General features: G+C 38.6%; 1 protein-coding gene across 2 annotated transcripts in view; it reads right to left on the reverse strand.

Moving 5' to 3' along the window:
- Positions 1–19,522, reverse strand: part of CYLD (ubiquitin carboxyl-terminal hydrolase CYLD) — a 645,450-nt gene that overhangs the window by 460,149 nt on the left and 165,779 nt on the right. For both annotated transcript variants that reach the window (XM_090382243.1, XM_090382244.1), the window contains exon 6: positions 1,225–1,455. In XM_090382243.1, the coding sequence (XP_090238369.1) occupies positions 1,225–1,455 (231 nt within the window). The remainder of the gene's footprint in view (positions 1–1,224; positions 1,456–19,522) is intronic.

The raw sequence follows: 19,522 nt of genomic DNA on the forward strand, positions 1-19,522 counted from the left end.
ATTATAGTGGCTGTGTGAGCCATTTACCAATCTGACATCACTTTTGAACATCTGAGAGGAAAGTGATGCATAAAATGTACAATGTAGATACAGCTATATAACAGCTGACTCGTGGTCTTGTTTGCAAAAACCTTCATTCTTACAAACAAGAAACACTGACTGAATTTCTCCACAGTATATTATTAAAACCAAAATGTCATATAAATTTATAAAGAATGTGCCTACTTATAATTATTCCTTAAGAAGAATATCCTCCAATCCCCCAAGAATAGTCTTTTAATGCTTTAATGTGCAAAGATCTTTTTTGTCTCTGAAGCACATTCATCCATATTCTCTCTGCTACTGTACCATGAATTCATTTAAAATTAACATTAGATACATGACATTTTCTGTGACTTTATTTATTTTCATGTTTTCATTATAACAAAATGAACTGTTATGTACATTTTAGCCAATAATACTATATTTTAGTCAATGTTTACAGATGTAAATAATTCAGTTGTCAGTGCTTAATATTCACTGAAATGTGCTTCTTCAAACCTTCTCAATTAGTGGGTATACCCCTCTAAAACCTGGAAAATTTTTATATCTAGCAATTTCAATCCCCAGTGTACTAAATTCTAAAGAGTTACTATATTTAATATTTAAATGCTACACTCTTACATTTGAATGTATACTAACATTTCCTTTCTTCATTCTATCTCAATCCCATATCATTCTTACACCCATGCATTTCAAGTCACTATAAATAATGTATAGATTAATACTATTTGTATATTCATAAAAAACAATTCTATGATTGCTCTATATAATGTTAAACAAAATTGAAAGGAGCAGTTTAAAGAGCTGAATGCAAATAGCAACATCATATCAACATATTCTCACAATGATTATGTAAAAAATTTGAAAGAAGGAAGTGTAGATTATAGCAAGGATGTCATGAATTTCCCCATTTATTAGTTTTCATTTACTTATTAAACAATTATAGGAAAAAATATAAACTTTGCCTTACAGAAAATTGATTAAGTCAAAAAAATAATGACCTTAAAAATTCAAATTCTCCTTTTCCAAATATATTAAACAGATATTTAAACCATTGCAAACTTTCATAGGCACAACTAAATATATAAAATTAAGTTTCCCTCCATTCAATTTGACTAGTCACAAATAAAATGCTATCCATAACCTTTCTTTTGAACTAAACTGAATACAATAATGAATTACCTTTTTCACTTAACATTTCATAAAGGGGATTCACTGAAGGACAACCAGTGATACCAGGAATACACTCCTCTGATACAACATGATAGAATGTATTTACAAAGTCTGGGGTCTGAACTACTTCATCATTACACAGCAAGTCATTTGGCACAGTTCCTCCATTTTTTTTGCCAAAAATAGGGCTTCCTTTTATAAAACTGACTTTGGAGACAGCTGTTACAGAACAGCTATCACCTAGAATAGTAACAAGAAATTAGTACTCTCTGCTATCCTCATTTCCAGAGGGTGAGCCATGATTAGTAAAGGTAAGGAACAACATGTCTTCCATAAAATATTAATCATTCAACATGAAAAACACAGTATATATATATACTGTTCCAAATACTGGTCTGTAAAATACAGGACACTAAATAATAACACATAAAAATAAGTGGGCCATAAACCACCAATATGTGTAATCTTTTTATGAAATAACAGTACTGACAAATTTATAACACCTCATTTAAGTAGGGGCTTATTCACACACACACACACACACACACACACACACACACACACACACACACACACACACACACACACACACACACACACACCTCTATATGATTTTAACTTTTAACATAGAATTAGGGTATAACATGTTCTTTTAATCTTATTTGTGTAATGATACCACCTAAATTAAAGTATAATACTAAATTGTTAAAAATTGGCATTTTTTTTTTTTTTAACCATGATTTGAAAATTGAAATTGCGTATAGGTGTTTGTTTCTGCAGTCAATTTGACTTTGGCTAAAAGCAAATGTTCTCAAATATAGTAAAAAAAAAAAAAAATCCTTCATTACTTTATATTCTTCTTAAACTTATATACCCCTTTTAAGGAAATAATTACCAATATTAGCCATTACTTAAATGCCTGGTTTCCTGACTTTCAGAACTGTAAAAGGGAGTACACAATTCTGCCATCTCCAATTTGAAGTGCTGGTCAAGACATCAACAGCAGCCATCGTTGGGATATCAGAAACATGGTGTCACTCGGTTATAAAGGATGCAGAATTTGAACATGGGGAGTACAATGTATACACTTGAGGTTTTCATAGACAGGTCCTTGAGGTCTCAAGGTCTTGTCTATGAAAACCTGTTTAAGAAGAGACAAGAATTGTCTCTTCTCAAATGGAGCCTTTATTCTCATGGCTATTCCCAACCTCGTATTGTTCGGCATTACATAAATGCAAAATGGGATGTCCTGTGAGATTTCTTTTCTTCATTTCCTTGCTTGGACTACTGTTTCAAAACTTCTGATGTCAACATTTGCTCAGATCGTGTCAGTGAAATTATTCTTGTAGGAATGGAATCCTTTATTCCACACTCCACTTTAAAATCTCGTCCTGTATCTAAACCTTGGTTTTCTAATAAATGTGCTAAGGCTGTTCAGGAGAAGAGCATTGCATATCGTAATTGGCTTGTTTACAATTCTTCAGTTTCATTTTATGCACCAAAGTCTGCACCAAAGCTTGCAACAATTGTAAAGCAGTTATTAATCAGTCCAAACTAGATTTAGAACAGGATAAGAGTAGAAAACTTGCTTCTTACCCTAATGGTAGCCGAGCATTCTGGTCTCTTGCCAAAGCTATTGGCCACAACTTTTGCCCATCTCTGCTCCATCCCTGTCAAAAACCAGATGGTTCAATTGTCACTTCAGTCATGGATAAAGCTAACCTGCTAGCATCCCATTTTTCTTCCAACTCATGTATGAATGGTCCTGGTAAAACACCTCCCACCATTCCTAACATGATCCATTCAATGCCTCCTGTGGTCTTCCGTCAAAAGGATGTCAGAAGGATTTTGACGAATCTTGATGCTAAGAAAGCTCCAGGTCTTGATGGTATTTCTCCACTTGTTCTCAAAACCTGTGCTCCTGAAGTCACTCCTGTTCTGTACTGCCTTTTTTCACTTTCTTATTCCAAAGGTGTTTTTCATTCTGATTGGAAATTTGCTCATATCCACCAGGTTGCTAAAAAGGGTGACAAATCCCTCCCATTCAATTATCGCCCATTGCAATTACTTCTACTCTTTCTAAAGTAATGGAGAAATCAATTAACCTCCAACTCTTAAACTATCTAGAAACCTTCCGTCTGATCAACAATCGCCAGTATGGATTTTGTCAGTGTCGATTCACTGGTGATATTCTGGCTTATGTTACCCATTTATGGACAAATTCGGCTAAACACAAGCAGTTAGTCTTGACATCTCAAAGCCTTTCCATCGTCTTTGGCATAAAAGTCTTCTAAATAAGCTTCAATTTAATTACAAAAAACAGCTCCAACTGTTTTTTGTAATTATTTATCCAGTTTTCTCTCTGATCGCTCACTGAGGATGATGGTAGATGGCTCTCTGTCTTCAAACTTCTCCACTAATGCTGGTGTCTGCCAAGGTTCAGTTCTTTCCCCTACTCTTTTCCTCTTGTATATTAATGACCTTCTCCATTGACTAGATATCCTATTCATAGTTTTGCCGATGATAGCACATTGTATTCCACTTTCCATTTTGAGAAACCTTACCCTGCTCAATCAGCTTCAACTTCTTGAATATCCGCTACCAATTCCTTAAATGTCGGATCTCCAGGTAATTCTCCAGTGGGACAAAGACAACTTAGTTGATTTCAATCCCTCTAAAACTCAGTCTTGTCTTATCTCGCAAAAAGGAATCTTCTGCTCCTATGCTTATCTTTGGTGACACTCTGATTTCTAGGCAAAATGATATATCTCTTTCAGGGATTACCCTGACTTCTTCTTGGCACAAACACATTACAAATATTGCTTCCTCTGCATCTAAAAAACTTGGTTTTCTCTTTCAGTCTCGGTGTTACTTTTCTTCCAAACAGCTGCTCACTCTGTACAAATCGCAAATCCGCCCTGCCATGGAATATTGTTCCCACATCTGGGGTGGTGCCCCCAAAACCTCTCTCAGGCTTCTAGATTCCATTCATAAGAGGGCAGCTAGGTAATTAATGACTCCTCTCTAACAGAGTCTCTCCACTCTCTGTCTCATAGACATACTGTTTCTGCTGCATGCCTTTTCTACAGATACTTCTATGGGCACTATTCTTCTGAATTGCCCACTCTCTCTCTCTCTTTCAAAACAGTCCAAACACGTGCTGCCACCAGCCAACATCCATTTACTGTCCAACTTCAAACTCTCAGAACCAACTTTTCATCTTCCTCATTTATTCATTCAACTGCCGTTTTCTGGAACAAACTTCATATGTATTTCTTGAAAATTACAGTTTACTGAAGTTCAAGTCTAATGTCAACAAGTATCTTCTTTCATCTTCACAAACTCCAACCCAAGCACGGTACTAAGTACTATAGGTTCTAATACCTCTTGTGTTTAGGGTTTTCACAAAAAAATACAGAAGGGACATAGTCAAGCAGCATCAGGCACCCCCCAACTCTGCAAATACAGAAGGGACAGATAGGATAGGCATGGGATAGGGTTATGCTCTTAGTTAAGAAGCACATAAAATCTAAGGGAGTGCATGCAGTTGAATTCCTGTCTGCCAGTGTCTTTCTTCATTCTCTTCGAGAGAGAGAGAGAGAAGTTATGGTTGGTGTCACGATTGTCATTTGGGTGAGAGCTCTTTGACTCTAAATGGAAATTCATTTGTTTCCACTTCTGTTCCTTTTAGCCCTGAGGGTTGGTTTATCCCCCAGGTTACTGGCCCGCCACATGGGGGGGGAAAGAGAGGTGCCACCAGTGACTGAGTGGTTGTTTAAATTAGTAGAGTTGGTTAGTTGCTTTTGTTGTGGTGGTGTTTTCTGGCACAAGGGCTACTTAGGCCATATTGCACCTCCCAAATTAATTGAGTTGGTTAGTAATAACAAATATAAAGACTAAGAAAAGAAAAATGGAGTTCCTTTCTTGGTTCTTACTTTTGACCTCTAAAGTGCACTTCAAGAACCACTTCAAGTAAACAAAAGAATAAGCATACTAGAAAAGAAAAAAAAACTATATCACTTTAGAGAGCACAGTAAGAAAATTACTTGTCACTATTGCTTTGCATTCGGGCCTGATTTCTTGGTGTTTGATTAATCAAGTACTCCTACAGTAAATGCTGTATGATGATGCAAACTATGCATCACAAACATGTTGGTGGCTCTTCTTTTCTAAGTAAATATGCATGTGTAAAACGAGTATGTACAGTCTTGTAAGAATAACTTCCATGTCTGTCTTTCTGCAAGCTTGATTTCCTGGGTGAGCTTTCTTATTTTATTTGTAATAATTTATCACCCATTCAGAAAGCCAGTAAGATGGGTACAGAAATGTACCCATCTTACTGGCTTTCTGAATGACAGAATTATTATCATGATATGGGACCTGATGTTTACACCCTTCCTAAAGTAAGGCCTCCAGTCCCGTATACAGGACTCAAGATGTGGCCTAACCATAGCCTTGCTAACCTAGATGCTCAATCTTTTGCCACTCATTCACTGTTTAAAATCCCTACACATCCAGGTATCCAACACCGCTTCACCGTTAGTTTCTTACTCCTGAGATATGCTAACTAGGGTATGGATATGTCTGATCAGTGATGGTTAATGGTATCTAAGTGCTCAACTGTATAGTTTACATAGGAAGTCTGAAAAGGTAGTGCTTTTCACAAAAGAGTGATGTACAATATATTGTAAGCTCTGGCTTACTTAGCAATGAAAGGGGGAAAAAATACATATATATACACTTTTTTGGATACTGCAGCTTAATATAGCTTAGCTTAATTTAGCAAATACTTATTTAAATACGCAACAAATCGAATAATATAGAAACAGGTAATTAATTGTGTATGAAAGGTGAGGCAAAATTCCCAGAAAAGAAGTGAAGCCCGACTCATAGAAGGTCACGTCAGTTTTCCTTTAAAAGGCCGAGCAAGGGGAATTATAGGGCGGAATGGACTGAAGGAGGTTAGATTGTCAAGGAAAAAAGGATTAATCAGGGATTAGACAAAAATAAGGGGGTGGGGGGAATTGAGAACATAATCTAGTATATAAGGAAATTTGTGTGTTATGTATGTATACATTCTAATGATATGCTTGGCAGGAAAACAGAGAGTTAGTAGTTTTTCGATAAGGGCTTTGGTGGTGATAAGAGAGGGTAGTAGTTGAGTACTGGGGAGTATGCCGTAAGGAGTTATAGATCAGTGAAAATTATCCAGAGTATGTGCAGGATAGGCAATTAGGGAAGTTTGAGTGGAGTTTGACTAGCTGAGTTAAGGATATGTGAAAAGCTATGAAAACCAGATGGTCCACCAACATGATTCCATTCTGATAGTCCAAGAGGGAAGAGGAACATAAAAAAGGAATCCCTTCAGAATTCAAAACCCGAAATGGAAAATCTTCCTAAGATTATGGAACTGGCTCAACCTGGAGAAGGGGAAAACTGTAAGTACACTTTATTCATATTATGTCTAGATCAAGGATGGTACCCAAAGCAAGGAGTAACCTTAATTTGGAACTAAGAAAAAGGCACTCTGTGTTCCTGTTATCTAATGACTCTATTAAAACGTAAAGAAAAAGGAAATTTCTATCTAATGTCTAGATTAACAGTGAGACCTGGTAATAATCCATGCTGTGAACTGTAATTTGTATAAACTTTGGTAATTGTGCATCCAGATGAGTTTACTGGCCATAGACATTTTTGTTTGTGTAATTTATCTTTATTATCTATAGAAATAAAGTATAATCCCATGCCTGAAACCTTTATATTAAATAAGTTGAATTTACATTGGTGCATGCTTCAGTTTGACTCACTCTACTCTAGTTAGTCAAGACACCTGGACACGCTGTCAGTGGTCCAAAAGGTAACTTAACATTACCTAAATAAATAATAGTAGGTGAACAGATATATATACACACACACACACACACACATATATATATATATATATATATATATATATACATTATATATATACACACACATTACATACATACATATACATCCATACATATAACCATACAAATAAATTAGAATGAGAGTTAAAATAAAAAATAAAATAATGCCAGCAGTATGGCAAGATAAGAGCAAAAATAGTCGAAATTAAATCAAACCAAACAGGGAGGGAAGAGAGGGGTAACAAGAGTAAAAATATTGCAGCAGAAATTCTCTAAAATAATAATTTATAAAATCTAAATGTAAGAATAATAATTCATTGAATTTTGAAAGCCAATTAAATAGAAATTTAATGGCACCCCCTCTGACGGGCACCAGGTCCAAATTTATGTGAAATATCACCAACAGAGATGTAAACCACTACAATAAAACAAAACAAAAATAAACAAAAAATAGACTGACCATTCCTCCTCATCTCGACAGAGGACCACAAAGCCAATAATTTTGTGAAAGCCAATAATTAGGTTTTGTGACTTTGCTATTGGATTTTGGTAGACAAAGCATTAGGAGATATTGCTATTAGAGTGGCAACTAGAGCAAATGATTCTTTTGTAGGAATAGTCAAATCTGTTTGTGTCCCACTGGAACATGTCACTGTAGCCTTTTCAGCACATGCTGGTTTATTGATATATATATATTGGTTTCACTTCTTTACTCGCTTCCTGGTCTATGTCCAGCTATGGATATATATATATATATATATATCTGTTCTTTTTCTTCTTTCTATCTCTAGCATGATCAGGAGTGAGTAGAGCATGAATGCCAAATAATATATGTGGATTTTGGAGCTGAACGTCATGTTAATTTATGGTCTTTAAAGCCATTTGCAAATGTCCCTATTTCTGACACTTACAGCTAGTAATTCAGTACATACGGCTTCACTAGGCAATTGAAGTACCCATGTGTGATTCAATTAGGGGACATTACAGAATTGAAATTAGGAGCGGTTTCCACTGTGGAATAGTGAAACTTATCTGACCTGGCTGCCTCTTTGCAAGTGATGTGAGTGAGATGTGGGAAGTGTCACAAAAACGGTTCAAATGACCTTCCACACATCATCAACTGTCATCGTTGCACTATTTCACAGGTCGACATATGAAGCCTTGCCACCATGCCCTGTCCATGTACTTCTCTCCATCATTGATTTCACTCCAGTTTCCTCCTCTCTTAATGACATTAGTCTTTATCATGTCCTGCCACCTCATTCTTGGTCTCCTCCTTGGTCTTTTTTTCCTTAATTGTAATTCTTGGCAAATGCCTCTCGTTCATCCTCTTGACATGTCCAAACCATTTCAAATAGGACTTTTCAATCCTAGGCTAGAGTTTTTCAACCTGAATTCTCTACCTAATCACATCATTTCTGATTTTGTTGCATCTTGTCTTTCCGGCTATGCTCTTCACAAATCTCATTTCTGCCCCTTGCATTCTGCTTTCATCCTTTTCCCTCATAGTCCAAATTTCAGAAGCATATTCCCCAACTGGTATGTAATAGGTCTGGTATATAGCCTTCTTACACTTCAGTGGTATGTTCCTGTTCCAGATCAGATCTCTTATCTACCTATAAAAATTCCCGCCCGCCTCTATCCTTCTACTTATTTCTTCATCTATCACTCCAGTATTTGTAATGGTGCTTCCTAGATACTTGAAGTTGTTAACCATTTTTAGTTCTTTCCCTCCCATTATAATGTATCCTTCAGGCTCACCACTCCTCTTTAGAACCATTACTTCACTCTTCACCTGTCCTGACTGAAAACCAGTCCAAATTCATTGGCCATACTAACCCACATATCAACTTGCTGTTGCACTTGTTTTCTGCTCTCTCCCCATATGCAGAGGTCATCTGCGAAGAGCATGACTTTCATCTCGTCTTGTCCAAGTTGTTCCGCCAGTCTGCATTGCACATCATTTGTGACAGCTATAAATAGCAGTGGTGACAGGATGCCTCCTTGCCTCAAACCTGATGTTATTTCGAAACTCTCCGTCAACCCCATCACTGTTCTTACTTTGCTCACTATGTTGGTGTACATATTCTCAATTCTCTCCGCAAGATGTTCCTCTATCCCCAAGTTTCTTAAAACCCCCACACTTTCTCTCTGTCCAAAAATGCCATCCATAATTCTTTGTGTTCATAATATTTTTCCATCAGTTGCCTGTTGCAGAAAATTAGATACACTGCTGATCAGCTAGGCCTAAAGCCATACTGTTCCTCAGCCATCTTACTTTCAATCATTCCTCTTATCTTCCGCTCTAACACTCTCTCATACAGCTTACTCACAGCGTAATGCCTCTATAATTGGAACCCTTCTTCCTGTTCCCCTTCTTGAACAATGGGATGATCGAACCTTCTTTCCAATCCTTTGTCACCTGTCTCTCATGCCAGATCTTGCGAAAGTCTGTATGTCCATGCTATCCCTGCCTCACCTGTAGCCTTCAGCATCTCTCCGTTTATCATCTATACCAGCAGATTTACCTGTCTTGATGTATTTCCATAGCTGCATTACATCATTCCAAGTCAAGTCAGTCTGGTCTCTCTCTCCATATCTTCGCTTTCATCCCCTCTTTTATGATAACCCTGCCTTGGCCTCTTTTTCTGGCTGTTCTGGATGTTCAACAGATTTTCAAAATACTTTTTGCATGTTTCTCTTATCTCTTCATCCTTGATTATTAGGTTCTCATTCTCATCCATCAAGTATTTGTTCTGCTCACCATCTCTTCACCTATTCCTCACCATACCACACAGCATCTTTCGATCACCATCGATATTGTGTCGTAAAGTTTCACTCTATTCTTCCAACCACAGTCTTCTCTCCTCATTAACTATCCTCTTGGTCTCTCTCTCTTCACGGATTCATATCACTCTTTATTCTCATCATTTCTGTTCTAGAAGTAGGTCCTGAATGCATTATTCTTGTTTTTCACAGCCTCTCCTGTCCTCCTCATTCCACCATGGGGTTTCTTTCCATCTCCTTCTATTACTTGTCCTTCTGAATATCTGCTCTGTCAATCCTACTATGCAGTCTTTGAAAGCTTTCCTTTCTGATTCCATGGTGTTCACCATCTTAGGTACAACTTTCCTGAACTCTTCTCTGAACATCAACCCCCTTTTTTCTTTTCTTTCAACTTCCACACCCATAGTTTCCTCTCTCTCTTGTTATTTTGATCCTCGTCAATTTAGCAAATCTTAAAACCCCAACAACTAACCTGTGATATTTGCAATTTTTGTTCACACAAAATTGCATAAATGCAGCAACCACCAAAGTGCTAGTTAATGCTAAACTGAAAAATTGTATGATGATCCAAACAACCTCCTGGGCCAAGGTCACAACAAAACACACTGTTCTGAGGCATTTCACTAAACAGCCTCCCACAACAACAGCTTTCTTACATCAGAATGTACATATACAAAGACATTTTGTAATTGGTGCATCAACCTCTTTGAAATTTCAAACTGTGTTGTTCTTGTTATTTGGTTTTTAGGTGCATTAGCAACTAAGGCCATATTGCTCCAGGGATATGCAGTGGTCATTCCCTGACCTATCAGTATTAGTATTAGTATTAGTAACAGCCGCATGGTGCAAGAAAGCCTATGGCTTATGCTGCACCAGCCAAAAAAAAAAAAAAAAATCCGAACAAAACAATGATAAAAACAAAAAATTAATAAATAAATAAAATAACTAAATAATAATAATTAATAAATAAAAAAAATAATAAAATAAAATATAAATAAAAAGGAAATTAAACCTATCATCCTATGCGCTTCCCTTACCCGAAAGTACTATCCAGATGACCTTTGAATTTCCCCAAACTGTCTGCCTCTACCACCCATGAAGGCAACTTATTCCAGTAATTTATAACTCGCTGGCTAAAATAAAACTTCCTGCAGTCCAATCTAAACATTTCCACCCGTAACTTGAATTTATGTCCCCTAGTTCTAGCATCATTTATAATCTTGAAAATTTTGTCCTCATTCATTTTACTGATGCCTCTCAGAGCCTTAAACACCTCAATCAAATCTCCTCTAAGGTGTCTAGTTTCCAAACTCTGCAACCCACATATTCGAAGTCTTTCTTCATAAGGACGCCCTTTTGCCGATCTCACCAGGCGAGTTACCCTTCTTTGCACCCTTTCAAGAAGCTCGATGTCTTTCTTTAGGTGCGGTCTCCATACTTGAACACAGTATTCCAAGTGTGGTCTAACATAAGCCTCCTCCATATTTGGTGACTCACGGGCTCGAACCCCAGTCTAATCAAGAAACATGTGCTACGCACTGCTGCTCCTGCCCACCTGGCTATGGAGGCGCCTTCAAACTGTGGTCCCATCTATTAACATAAGAAAAATCTGTTCATTTCAAGATTTCAACCACACACTACCTCTAACCAAGCCATCTCTGAGTTACTGCAGAAACTGAACATCCAGGTACACATCAACCAGCTGCCAGCAAAAATCCAGCATCGTTATTCATCTAAACTGATGTGAGATGCAGTTAACTCTGAGGCAATAAGTCTTTCTTTTATCTAATTGATACAAGTAATTGAACCTTTTACAGGCAGCAGAGTACGAGATCATATCAAAACTCCCCAGAAAAAGCTTTTATTCCTTCAGCTGTCAGTTGACTGCATGTGACCTTGACAAAGATGGTGACCTCTGTGCAGCCTTCTGATATTCTAGTTTACAGCTATAAGAGCTGGGATACCACAGTAGCATAGAGCCAACTGTAACTTAGTCTGTTTCTTGTGGGAAGGAATCCTGATATTCCACTGCCCACTTCAGATCATCCTCAGTTAAAGTGCCAATACTTTAACTAGAATTCCTTGAGTAATATACAACCAGTCCTGAAGAACCAGAATGCACACACCGAAACAACAAAACAAGAAAGAAAGCTTATATAGCATTATCAAACAAAAAACAAAAAAATAAAATAAATCATCATTTCACACATCAATCTGCTCCAAAAGTTTATCCACTTCTTCTTTGAATTTATTTAAGCTATCAACTACAACAACAGATGGAAGTTTGTTCCAGCAATCAACTATACCTACTGACTAAACGCAAATTTCCACACATCTATTCAACGACTCTTTCCTCAATTTGAGTTTATGCCCCCTCAGGTTTGTAATCTGGGCAAGAGGAAGAATCCCATCAGCATTGAGCTGATGGGATTCCATCAATCCATTGAAGGCCTTAATACACCTCAATCAGATCACCTCGCAGGTGCCTAGTCTCCAGATGCTGCAATTTGCTAGTTGGGGGGGATACAAGGACTAATAGATTAACAGTAGCCACTGGCAGAGGTGGAAGTGATTCTTGCACTGCTTCTATTGAAATGAGCAGAAGCCTGAAAAACAAGATGCAGGATATTTCAGAGACTGCTGGGAGTCATTGCGGTACAAGTAAACACATGGGTTGTGTTAGGGTAGGTAAGAATAGAAACAGGTGCATGTATACCTGCGTGTACACCAATGCTAGGAGTTTGGTAAATAAATTTGATGAATTTGAGGTATTGCTCAAAACATCAAAGGCAGATATTGTTGGGATATCAGAGACGTGTTGTCACACAGATATAAGGAATGCGGAACTGGAATTTGGGGAATACAATGTGTATAGAAAGGATAGACAAGACAGGAGGGGAGGAGAGGTTATGCTATTAGTTAAGAAACACATAAAGTCCAAGGAAGTGAAGCCAGTCGACATCGATGGACAGGGCAGTGTCGAGTCAGTTTGGTGTGACATAAGCATAGGGAAATCAAAATTGAGAGTAGGAGTGTACTATAGGCCTAATGACTCTGATGAGTATAATAAGATATTGTACAGGGAAATAGAGTGGGCCAGTAAATCAGAGAGTCTTATAATGGGGGATTTTAATTTCCCAGATATTGACTGGAATTTGTGGATTGGTCACTCGCACACTAGCAAGGCTTTTGTGGATTTATTGGATGATTGTTTTCTACATCAGCATGTTCGTGAGGCAACAAGAGGGAGCAATACTCTTGATCTGATTATCAGTAGTGATTCTTCATGCATTAAGAATCTGCAGAGAAATGAACCACTAGGTGGCAGTGATCACAGTGTGTTGAAGTGGGATTTACTCAAGGAGGTAACTACCATCAGAGGTAAAGGGAAGGATTTTTCTTTTCGTAAAGTTAAAGTGACTATGATGGTCTGAGACAGTATTTAAATTCTATACAGTGAGACCAACTGATGATGTTACCAAACTCAAAATGGGAAGCATTCAAGGAACTAATCTTGGAGGCTACCAGGCTTTACACACCAACTAAGGAATATTGTTCAAGGTTTAGGCCTAAATGGTTGTCAGATGAACTAATGAGACATGTGGCAGAGAAGAAAAATGCATGGGATACATACAAATTAATGGGTGACAAGGAAGCCTATGATAGATATAAGTTGGTCTGTAACCAAGTCACAAAGGAGATTAGGCAGGCAAAGGCAGACTACGAAAAATCCGTGGCAAAGGATGCAAAGAAAAACAGAAAAGAGTTCTTTACCTATTTAAACTCAAGAAGGAAAGGGATGAATCAGATTGGTCCACTGGATATTGATGGTTCAACAGTTGAGGATCCTGCTCAGGTGGCTAACAATCTAAACGAGTATTTTGCATCTACATTCACGCATGAGGAGTTATTCAGGAAGGAGAATGATGTAGGTAAAGTAAACATTGGCAGTGAGCTGGATGATTTTGTAATAACTGAGAGGAAAGTGGAGGAGAGATTGTTGAGGATAAACATAAAAAAGGCACCTGGGGTGGATGGGATCTATCCAGTTATATTAAAGGAGGCAGCAAAGGAAGTAAGCAAACCCCTAGCCATAATTATGAGAGCTTCTTTGGATTCAGGGGAGGTACCCATAGACTGGAGATGTGCAAATGTAACCCCAATTCACAAAGGAGGATCAAAGGCTGACACAAGTAATTATAGACCTGTTAGTTTAACTTCTGTTCCAGGTAAATTAATGGAGGTACTGGATAAAGAAGCACTGCAGGATCATCTAGACAAGAATTCAGTTATAGCTCAGACGCAGCATAGTTTTGTTAAGGGCAGGTCTTGCCTGACCAATTTGATTGGATACTATGATGTAGTCACAAAAGAACTGGATGCAGGGAATAACTTTGATATTATATATTTGGATCTTAGAAAGGCTTTTGATACTGTTGCACATGGAAGACTGCTGCACAAATTGGAGCAGTGTGGCATTGGAGGCAAATTGCTGCTATGAATAAGGGGATGGTTGAGTGGCAGAAGACAGAGAGTGGTAATCAATGGACACTGCTCAAAGTGGACTAATGTTATTAGTGGAGTTCCTCAGGGTTCAGTGTTGGGTCCGTTGTTGTTTTCGGTGTTTATGAATGATATTGATGATGGGATATCAAGTTTAATGTCCAAGTTTGCAGATGATACAAAGGTTGGCAGGGTTGTTAAGGACACTACTGACGCTATGCTGCTGCAACAGGATCTGGAAAGGTTGAACAGATGGGCTGAGAGGTGGCAAATGAAGTTTAACATTGACAAATGTAAAGTACTACATATGGGAAACAGTAACCCCAGAGCAACATATCAACTCTGCGGTACTACACTGATAGTGGTGGAGAATGAAAAGGACCTGGGGGTAATTGTGCAGGCAGATATGAAGTTCTCTGAGCAGTGCAGACGAGCTGCAAGAGTAGCTCATGGTGTCTTGTCAATGATATACAGGAATTTTTCTAGCAGAGATAAGGAGGTGATTATTCCCTTGTATAAGGCAATGGTTAGGCCACATCTTGAGTACTGTATACAGGTCTGGAGGCCATATTTCAATTAGGATGTAGAGCTGCTGGAACAGGTACAGAGAAGGGCAACAAGATTAGTGAATGGAACAAAGGGTTGCTCTTACGAAGAAAGGCTTAAGTTTTGCAAATTACAGAGTCTGGAGACTAGGCACCGGCGAGGTGATCTGAAGGCTTTGAATGGTTTGAGCATGCTCAATGCCAATGGGATTCTTCATCTTACTCAAAATAATCACTTCAGAGGGCATAAATTCAAATTGAGGAAGGACGGATGTCGGATAGATGTGCAGAAATTTGCCTTTGGCCAGCGGGTGGTTGGTTGGTGGAACTGACTTCCGTCACTTGTTGTTGAAGTTGATAGCCTAAACAAATTTAAGGCTCAACTGGACAGGTATTTCGAACGAACGGAGGGGTGAAATGGGAGTGGTGTGGTTTTTTTTTTTTCTTTTTTTTTTTTTGGTTTTTTTTGGCTGATGCTGAATAAGCTTGCTTTCTTGCATCATATGCCTCTACTAATGCTAATGCTAATTTGCAGCACTTAGGCCTTTCTTCGTAAGAGCACCCCTTTGTTCCCCTCGCCAGTCTTCTTGACCTTCTTTGTGCTCATTCTAGCAACTCTACATTCTTCCTAAAATGAGCCCACCAGACCTGTGTGCAGTACTCAAGGTGTGGCCTGACTATTGCCTTCTACATGGGGATAATCACCACCTTATCCCTGCTAGCAAAATACCTGTATATCATTCACAAGACCCCATGACCTGCTCTACCTGCACTGCGTAGAAAACTTCATATCTGACTACACAATTACCACCAGGTCTTTTTCGTTCTCCACTACCCTGAGTGTAATACTATAACAGTTGGTACATTTCTTTGGGGTTACGGCTACCCATAGGCAGTACTTTGCTGTCGATGTTGAACTTAAGTTGCCACTTCTCAGCCTATCTGCCCACCTTTTCTATCTCCTGTAGCAGTAGCATACTGTTATTAACAACCCTGCCAACCTTTGTATCATCTGCAAACATGAACATCAGCAGGTCTGTATATTTATCAATAAAACTGATAAATATAGAAAACAAAAATGTGCCCAACACCGAACCCTCGGGGACTCAACTATTAACATTAGTCCACAAAGAGCAGTGTCCACTGATTATCACTCTCTGTCTTCTCCCACTCAACAATCCTTTTATCCATTGTAGCAACTTGTTCTTACTGCTCCAATTTCTACAGTAGTCTTCCATGTGCAAGTGGGACAGGTGGGTCTATCAAAAGCTTTCCTGAAATCCAAGTACAGTCAGTCCTTGTATAACACGTGTTTACACTACATGAATTCGATCATACACAATTTATAAATAGGGGAACGATATCTTATATAACACGAACCGAATTCGCTTATGCACGACTCGCCTTTGTGTTTACAAGAAATGGCAGTCGAACGCAGAATCACCCCCAACCGAACACAACACAATAGGAATGAAGAGAAGATTCTGAAAATGTATTTATGTTTTTTATATCAGTGAAGGGGAAACACATTTCACCATAAATAACGTAAAAACCAACACAATTCCAGCTATCGGTATAATCGCAAATGCAATTAGATCGAGTTTACTACCAGTTTATAACAGATTCCACTAGCAGAAACACAACTGGGAATTGTTTTTATTGTTTTATGGTAGTAACCCCTAGAAATGTGCTTTAGTAAAATGTGAGGTGTTAATAGTGTATCTCTGCCTTTACGGTGTTGTTTATTCAGTTGCTACACGCGCGCAGCTTTGTTTATGTGTATCAAAGCGTGCCTCCTCGTTTGCTTTATTCCCTAAAAATGAGTAAAATACTTAAAAGGTATGAAAAGGAAGTGACCTGGTGAAGACACTGCAGATTCAGAGAGAAAAAGAAAAGCAAGAGTAGGAGACCGGCGGAATTACTTAGCAGTACAGGTCACTGTTGAAAAAAAGCCGTGAATTAGGGTTGAACTTGAAAGTGTCTGCAATTCTGCCCAGACACGATAGGAGGGAGTATATGATGAGAGCCTTGTCGATCAATTCGGCCCTGGAGGGATTGTGCAAGGCTCAAGGGGTAGAATTTTTTTCAGCCTGGACTGTACTTGTTAACAGGAGAGATTGCTTCTACAGGGATGGGATACACTTAAATAGAAAGGGTGCAAGAATTTTTGCTGATGCTGTCGAGGCAGTGTTAGGTGGGTCGGAAAACTGCTAGTTGGGGGGGATACAAGGACTAATAGATTAACAGTAGCCACTGGCAGAGGTGGAAGTGATTCTTGCACTGCTTCTATTGAAATGAGCAGAAGTCTGAAAAACAAGATGCAGGATATTTCAGAGACTGCTGGTAGTCATTGCGGTACAAGTAAACACATGGGTTGTGTTAGGGTAGCTAAGAATAGAAACAGGTGCATGTATACCTGCGTGTACACCAATGCTAGGAGTTTGGTAAATAAATTTGATGAATTTGAGGTATTGCTCAAAACATCAAAGGCAGATATTGTTGGGATATCAGAGACGTGGTGTCACACAGATATAAGTAATGCGGAACTGGAATTTGGGGAATACAATGTGTATAGAAAGGATAGACAGGACAGGAGGGGAGGAGGGGTTATGCTATTAATTAAGAAACACATAAAGTCCAAGGAAGTGAAGCCAGTCGACATCGATGGACAGGGCAGTGTCGAGTCAGTTTGGTGCGACATAAGCATAGGGAAATCAAAATTGAGAGTAGGAGTGTGCTATAGGCCTAATGACTCTGATGAGTATAATAAGATATTGTACAGGGAAATAGAGTGGGCCAGTAAATCTGAGAGTCTTATAATGGGGGACTTTAATTTCCCAGATATTGACTGGAATTTGTGGGTTGGTCACTCGCACACTAGCAAGGCTTTTGTGGATTTATTGGATGATTGTTTTCTACATCAGCATGTTCGTGAGGCAACAAGAGGGAGCAATACTCTTGATCTGATTATCAGTAGTGATTCTTCATGCATTAAGAACCTGCAGATAAATGAACCACTAGGTGGCAGTGATCACAGTGTGTTGAAGTGGGATTTACTCAAGGAGATAACTACCATCAGAGGTAAAGGGAAGGGTTTTTGTTTTCGTAAAGGCGACTATGATGGTCTGAGACAGTATTTAAATTCTATACAGTGGGACCAACTGATGATGTTACCAACAGCAAACTCAAAATGGGAAGCATTCAAGGAACTAATCTTGGAGGCTACCAGGCTTTACATACCAACTAAGAAATATTGTTCAAGGTTTAGGCCTAAATGGTTGTCAGATGAACTAATGAGACATGTGGCAGAGAAGAAAAATGCATGGGATACATACAAATTAATGGGTGACATGGAAGCCTATGATAGATATAAGTTGGTCTGTAACCAAGTCACAAAGGAGATTAGGCAGGCAAAGGCAGACTATGAAAAATCCTTGGCAAAGGATGCAAAGAAAAACAGAAAAGAGTTTTTTACATACTTGAACTCGAAAAGGAAAGGGATGAATCAGATTGGTCCACTGGATATTGATGGTTCAACAGTTGAGGATCCTGCTCAGGTGGCTAACAATCTAAACGAGTATTTTGCATCTACATTCACGCATGAGGAGTTATTCAGGAAGGAGAATGATGTAGGTAAAGTAAACATTGGCAGTGAGCTGGATGATTTTGTAATAACTGAGAGGAAAGTGGAGGAGAGATTGTTGAGGATAAACATAAAAAAGGCACCTGGGGTGGATGGGATCTATCCAGTTATATTAAAGGAGGCAGCAAAGGAAGTATGCAAACCCCTAGCCATAATTATGAGAGCTTCTTTGGACTCAGGGGAGGTGCCCATAGACTGGAGATGTGCAAATGTAACCCCAATTCACAAAGGAGGATCAAAGGCTGACACAAGTAATTATAGACCTGTTAGTTTAACTTCTGTTCCAGGTAAATTAATGGAGGCACTGGTTAAAGAAGCACTGCAGGATCATCTAGACAAGAATTCAGTTATAGCTCAGACGCAGCATGGTTTTGTTAAGGGCAGGTCTTGCCTGACCAATTTGATTGGATACTATGATGTAGTCACAAAAGAACTGGATGCAGGGAATAACTTTGATATTATATATTTGGATCTTAGAAAGGCTTTTGATACTGTTGCACATGGAAGACTGCTGCACAAATTGGAGCAGTGTGGCATTGGAGGCAAATTGCTGCTATGGATAAGGGGATGGTTGAGTGGCAGAAGACAGAGAGTGGTAATCAATGGACACTGCTCAACGTGGACTAATGTTATTAGTGGAGTTCCTCAAGGTTCAGTGTTGGGTCCGTTGTTGTTTTCGGTGTTTATGAATGATATTGATGATGGGATATCAAGTTTAATGTCCAAGTTTGCAGATGATACAAAGGTTGGCAGGGTCGTTAAGGACAATACTGACGCTATGCTGCTGCAACAGGATCTGGAAAGGTTGAACAGATGGGCTGAGAGGTGGCAAATGAGGTTTAACATCGACAAATGTAAAGTGCTGCATATGGGAAACAGTAACCCCAGAGCAACGTATCAACTCTGCGGTACTACACTGACAGTGGTGGAGAATGAAA

This window comes from Mastigoproctus giganteus, chromosome 10 (assembly GCF_048544385.1).
Source record: "Mastigoproctus giganteus isolate SK-2022 chromosome 10, ASM4854438v1, whole genome shotgun sequence".
In the NCBI taxonomy this organism is placed as follows: domain Eukaryota; kingdom Metazoa; phylum Arthropoda; class Arachnida; order Uropygi; family Thelyphonidae; genus Mastigoproctus; species Mastigoproctus giganteus.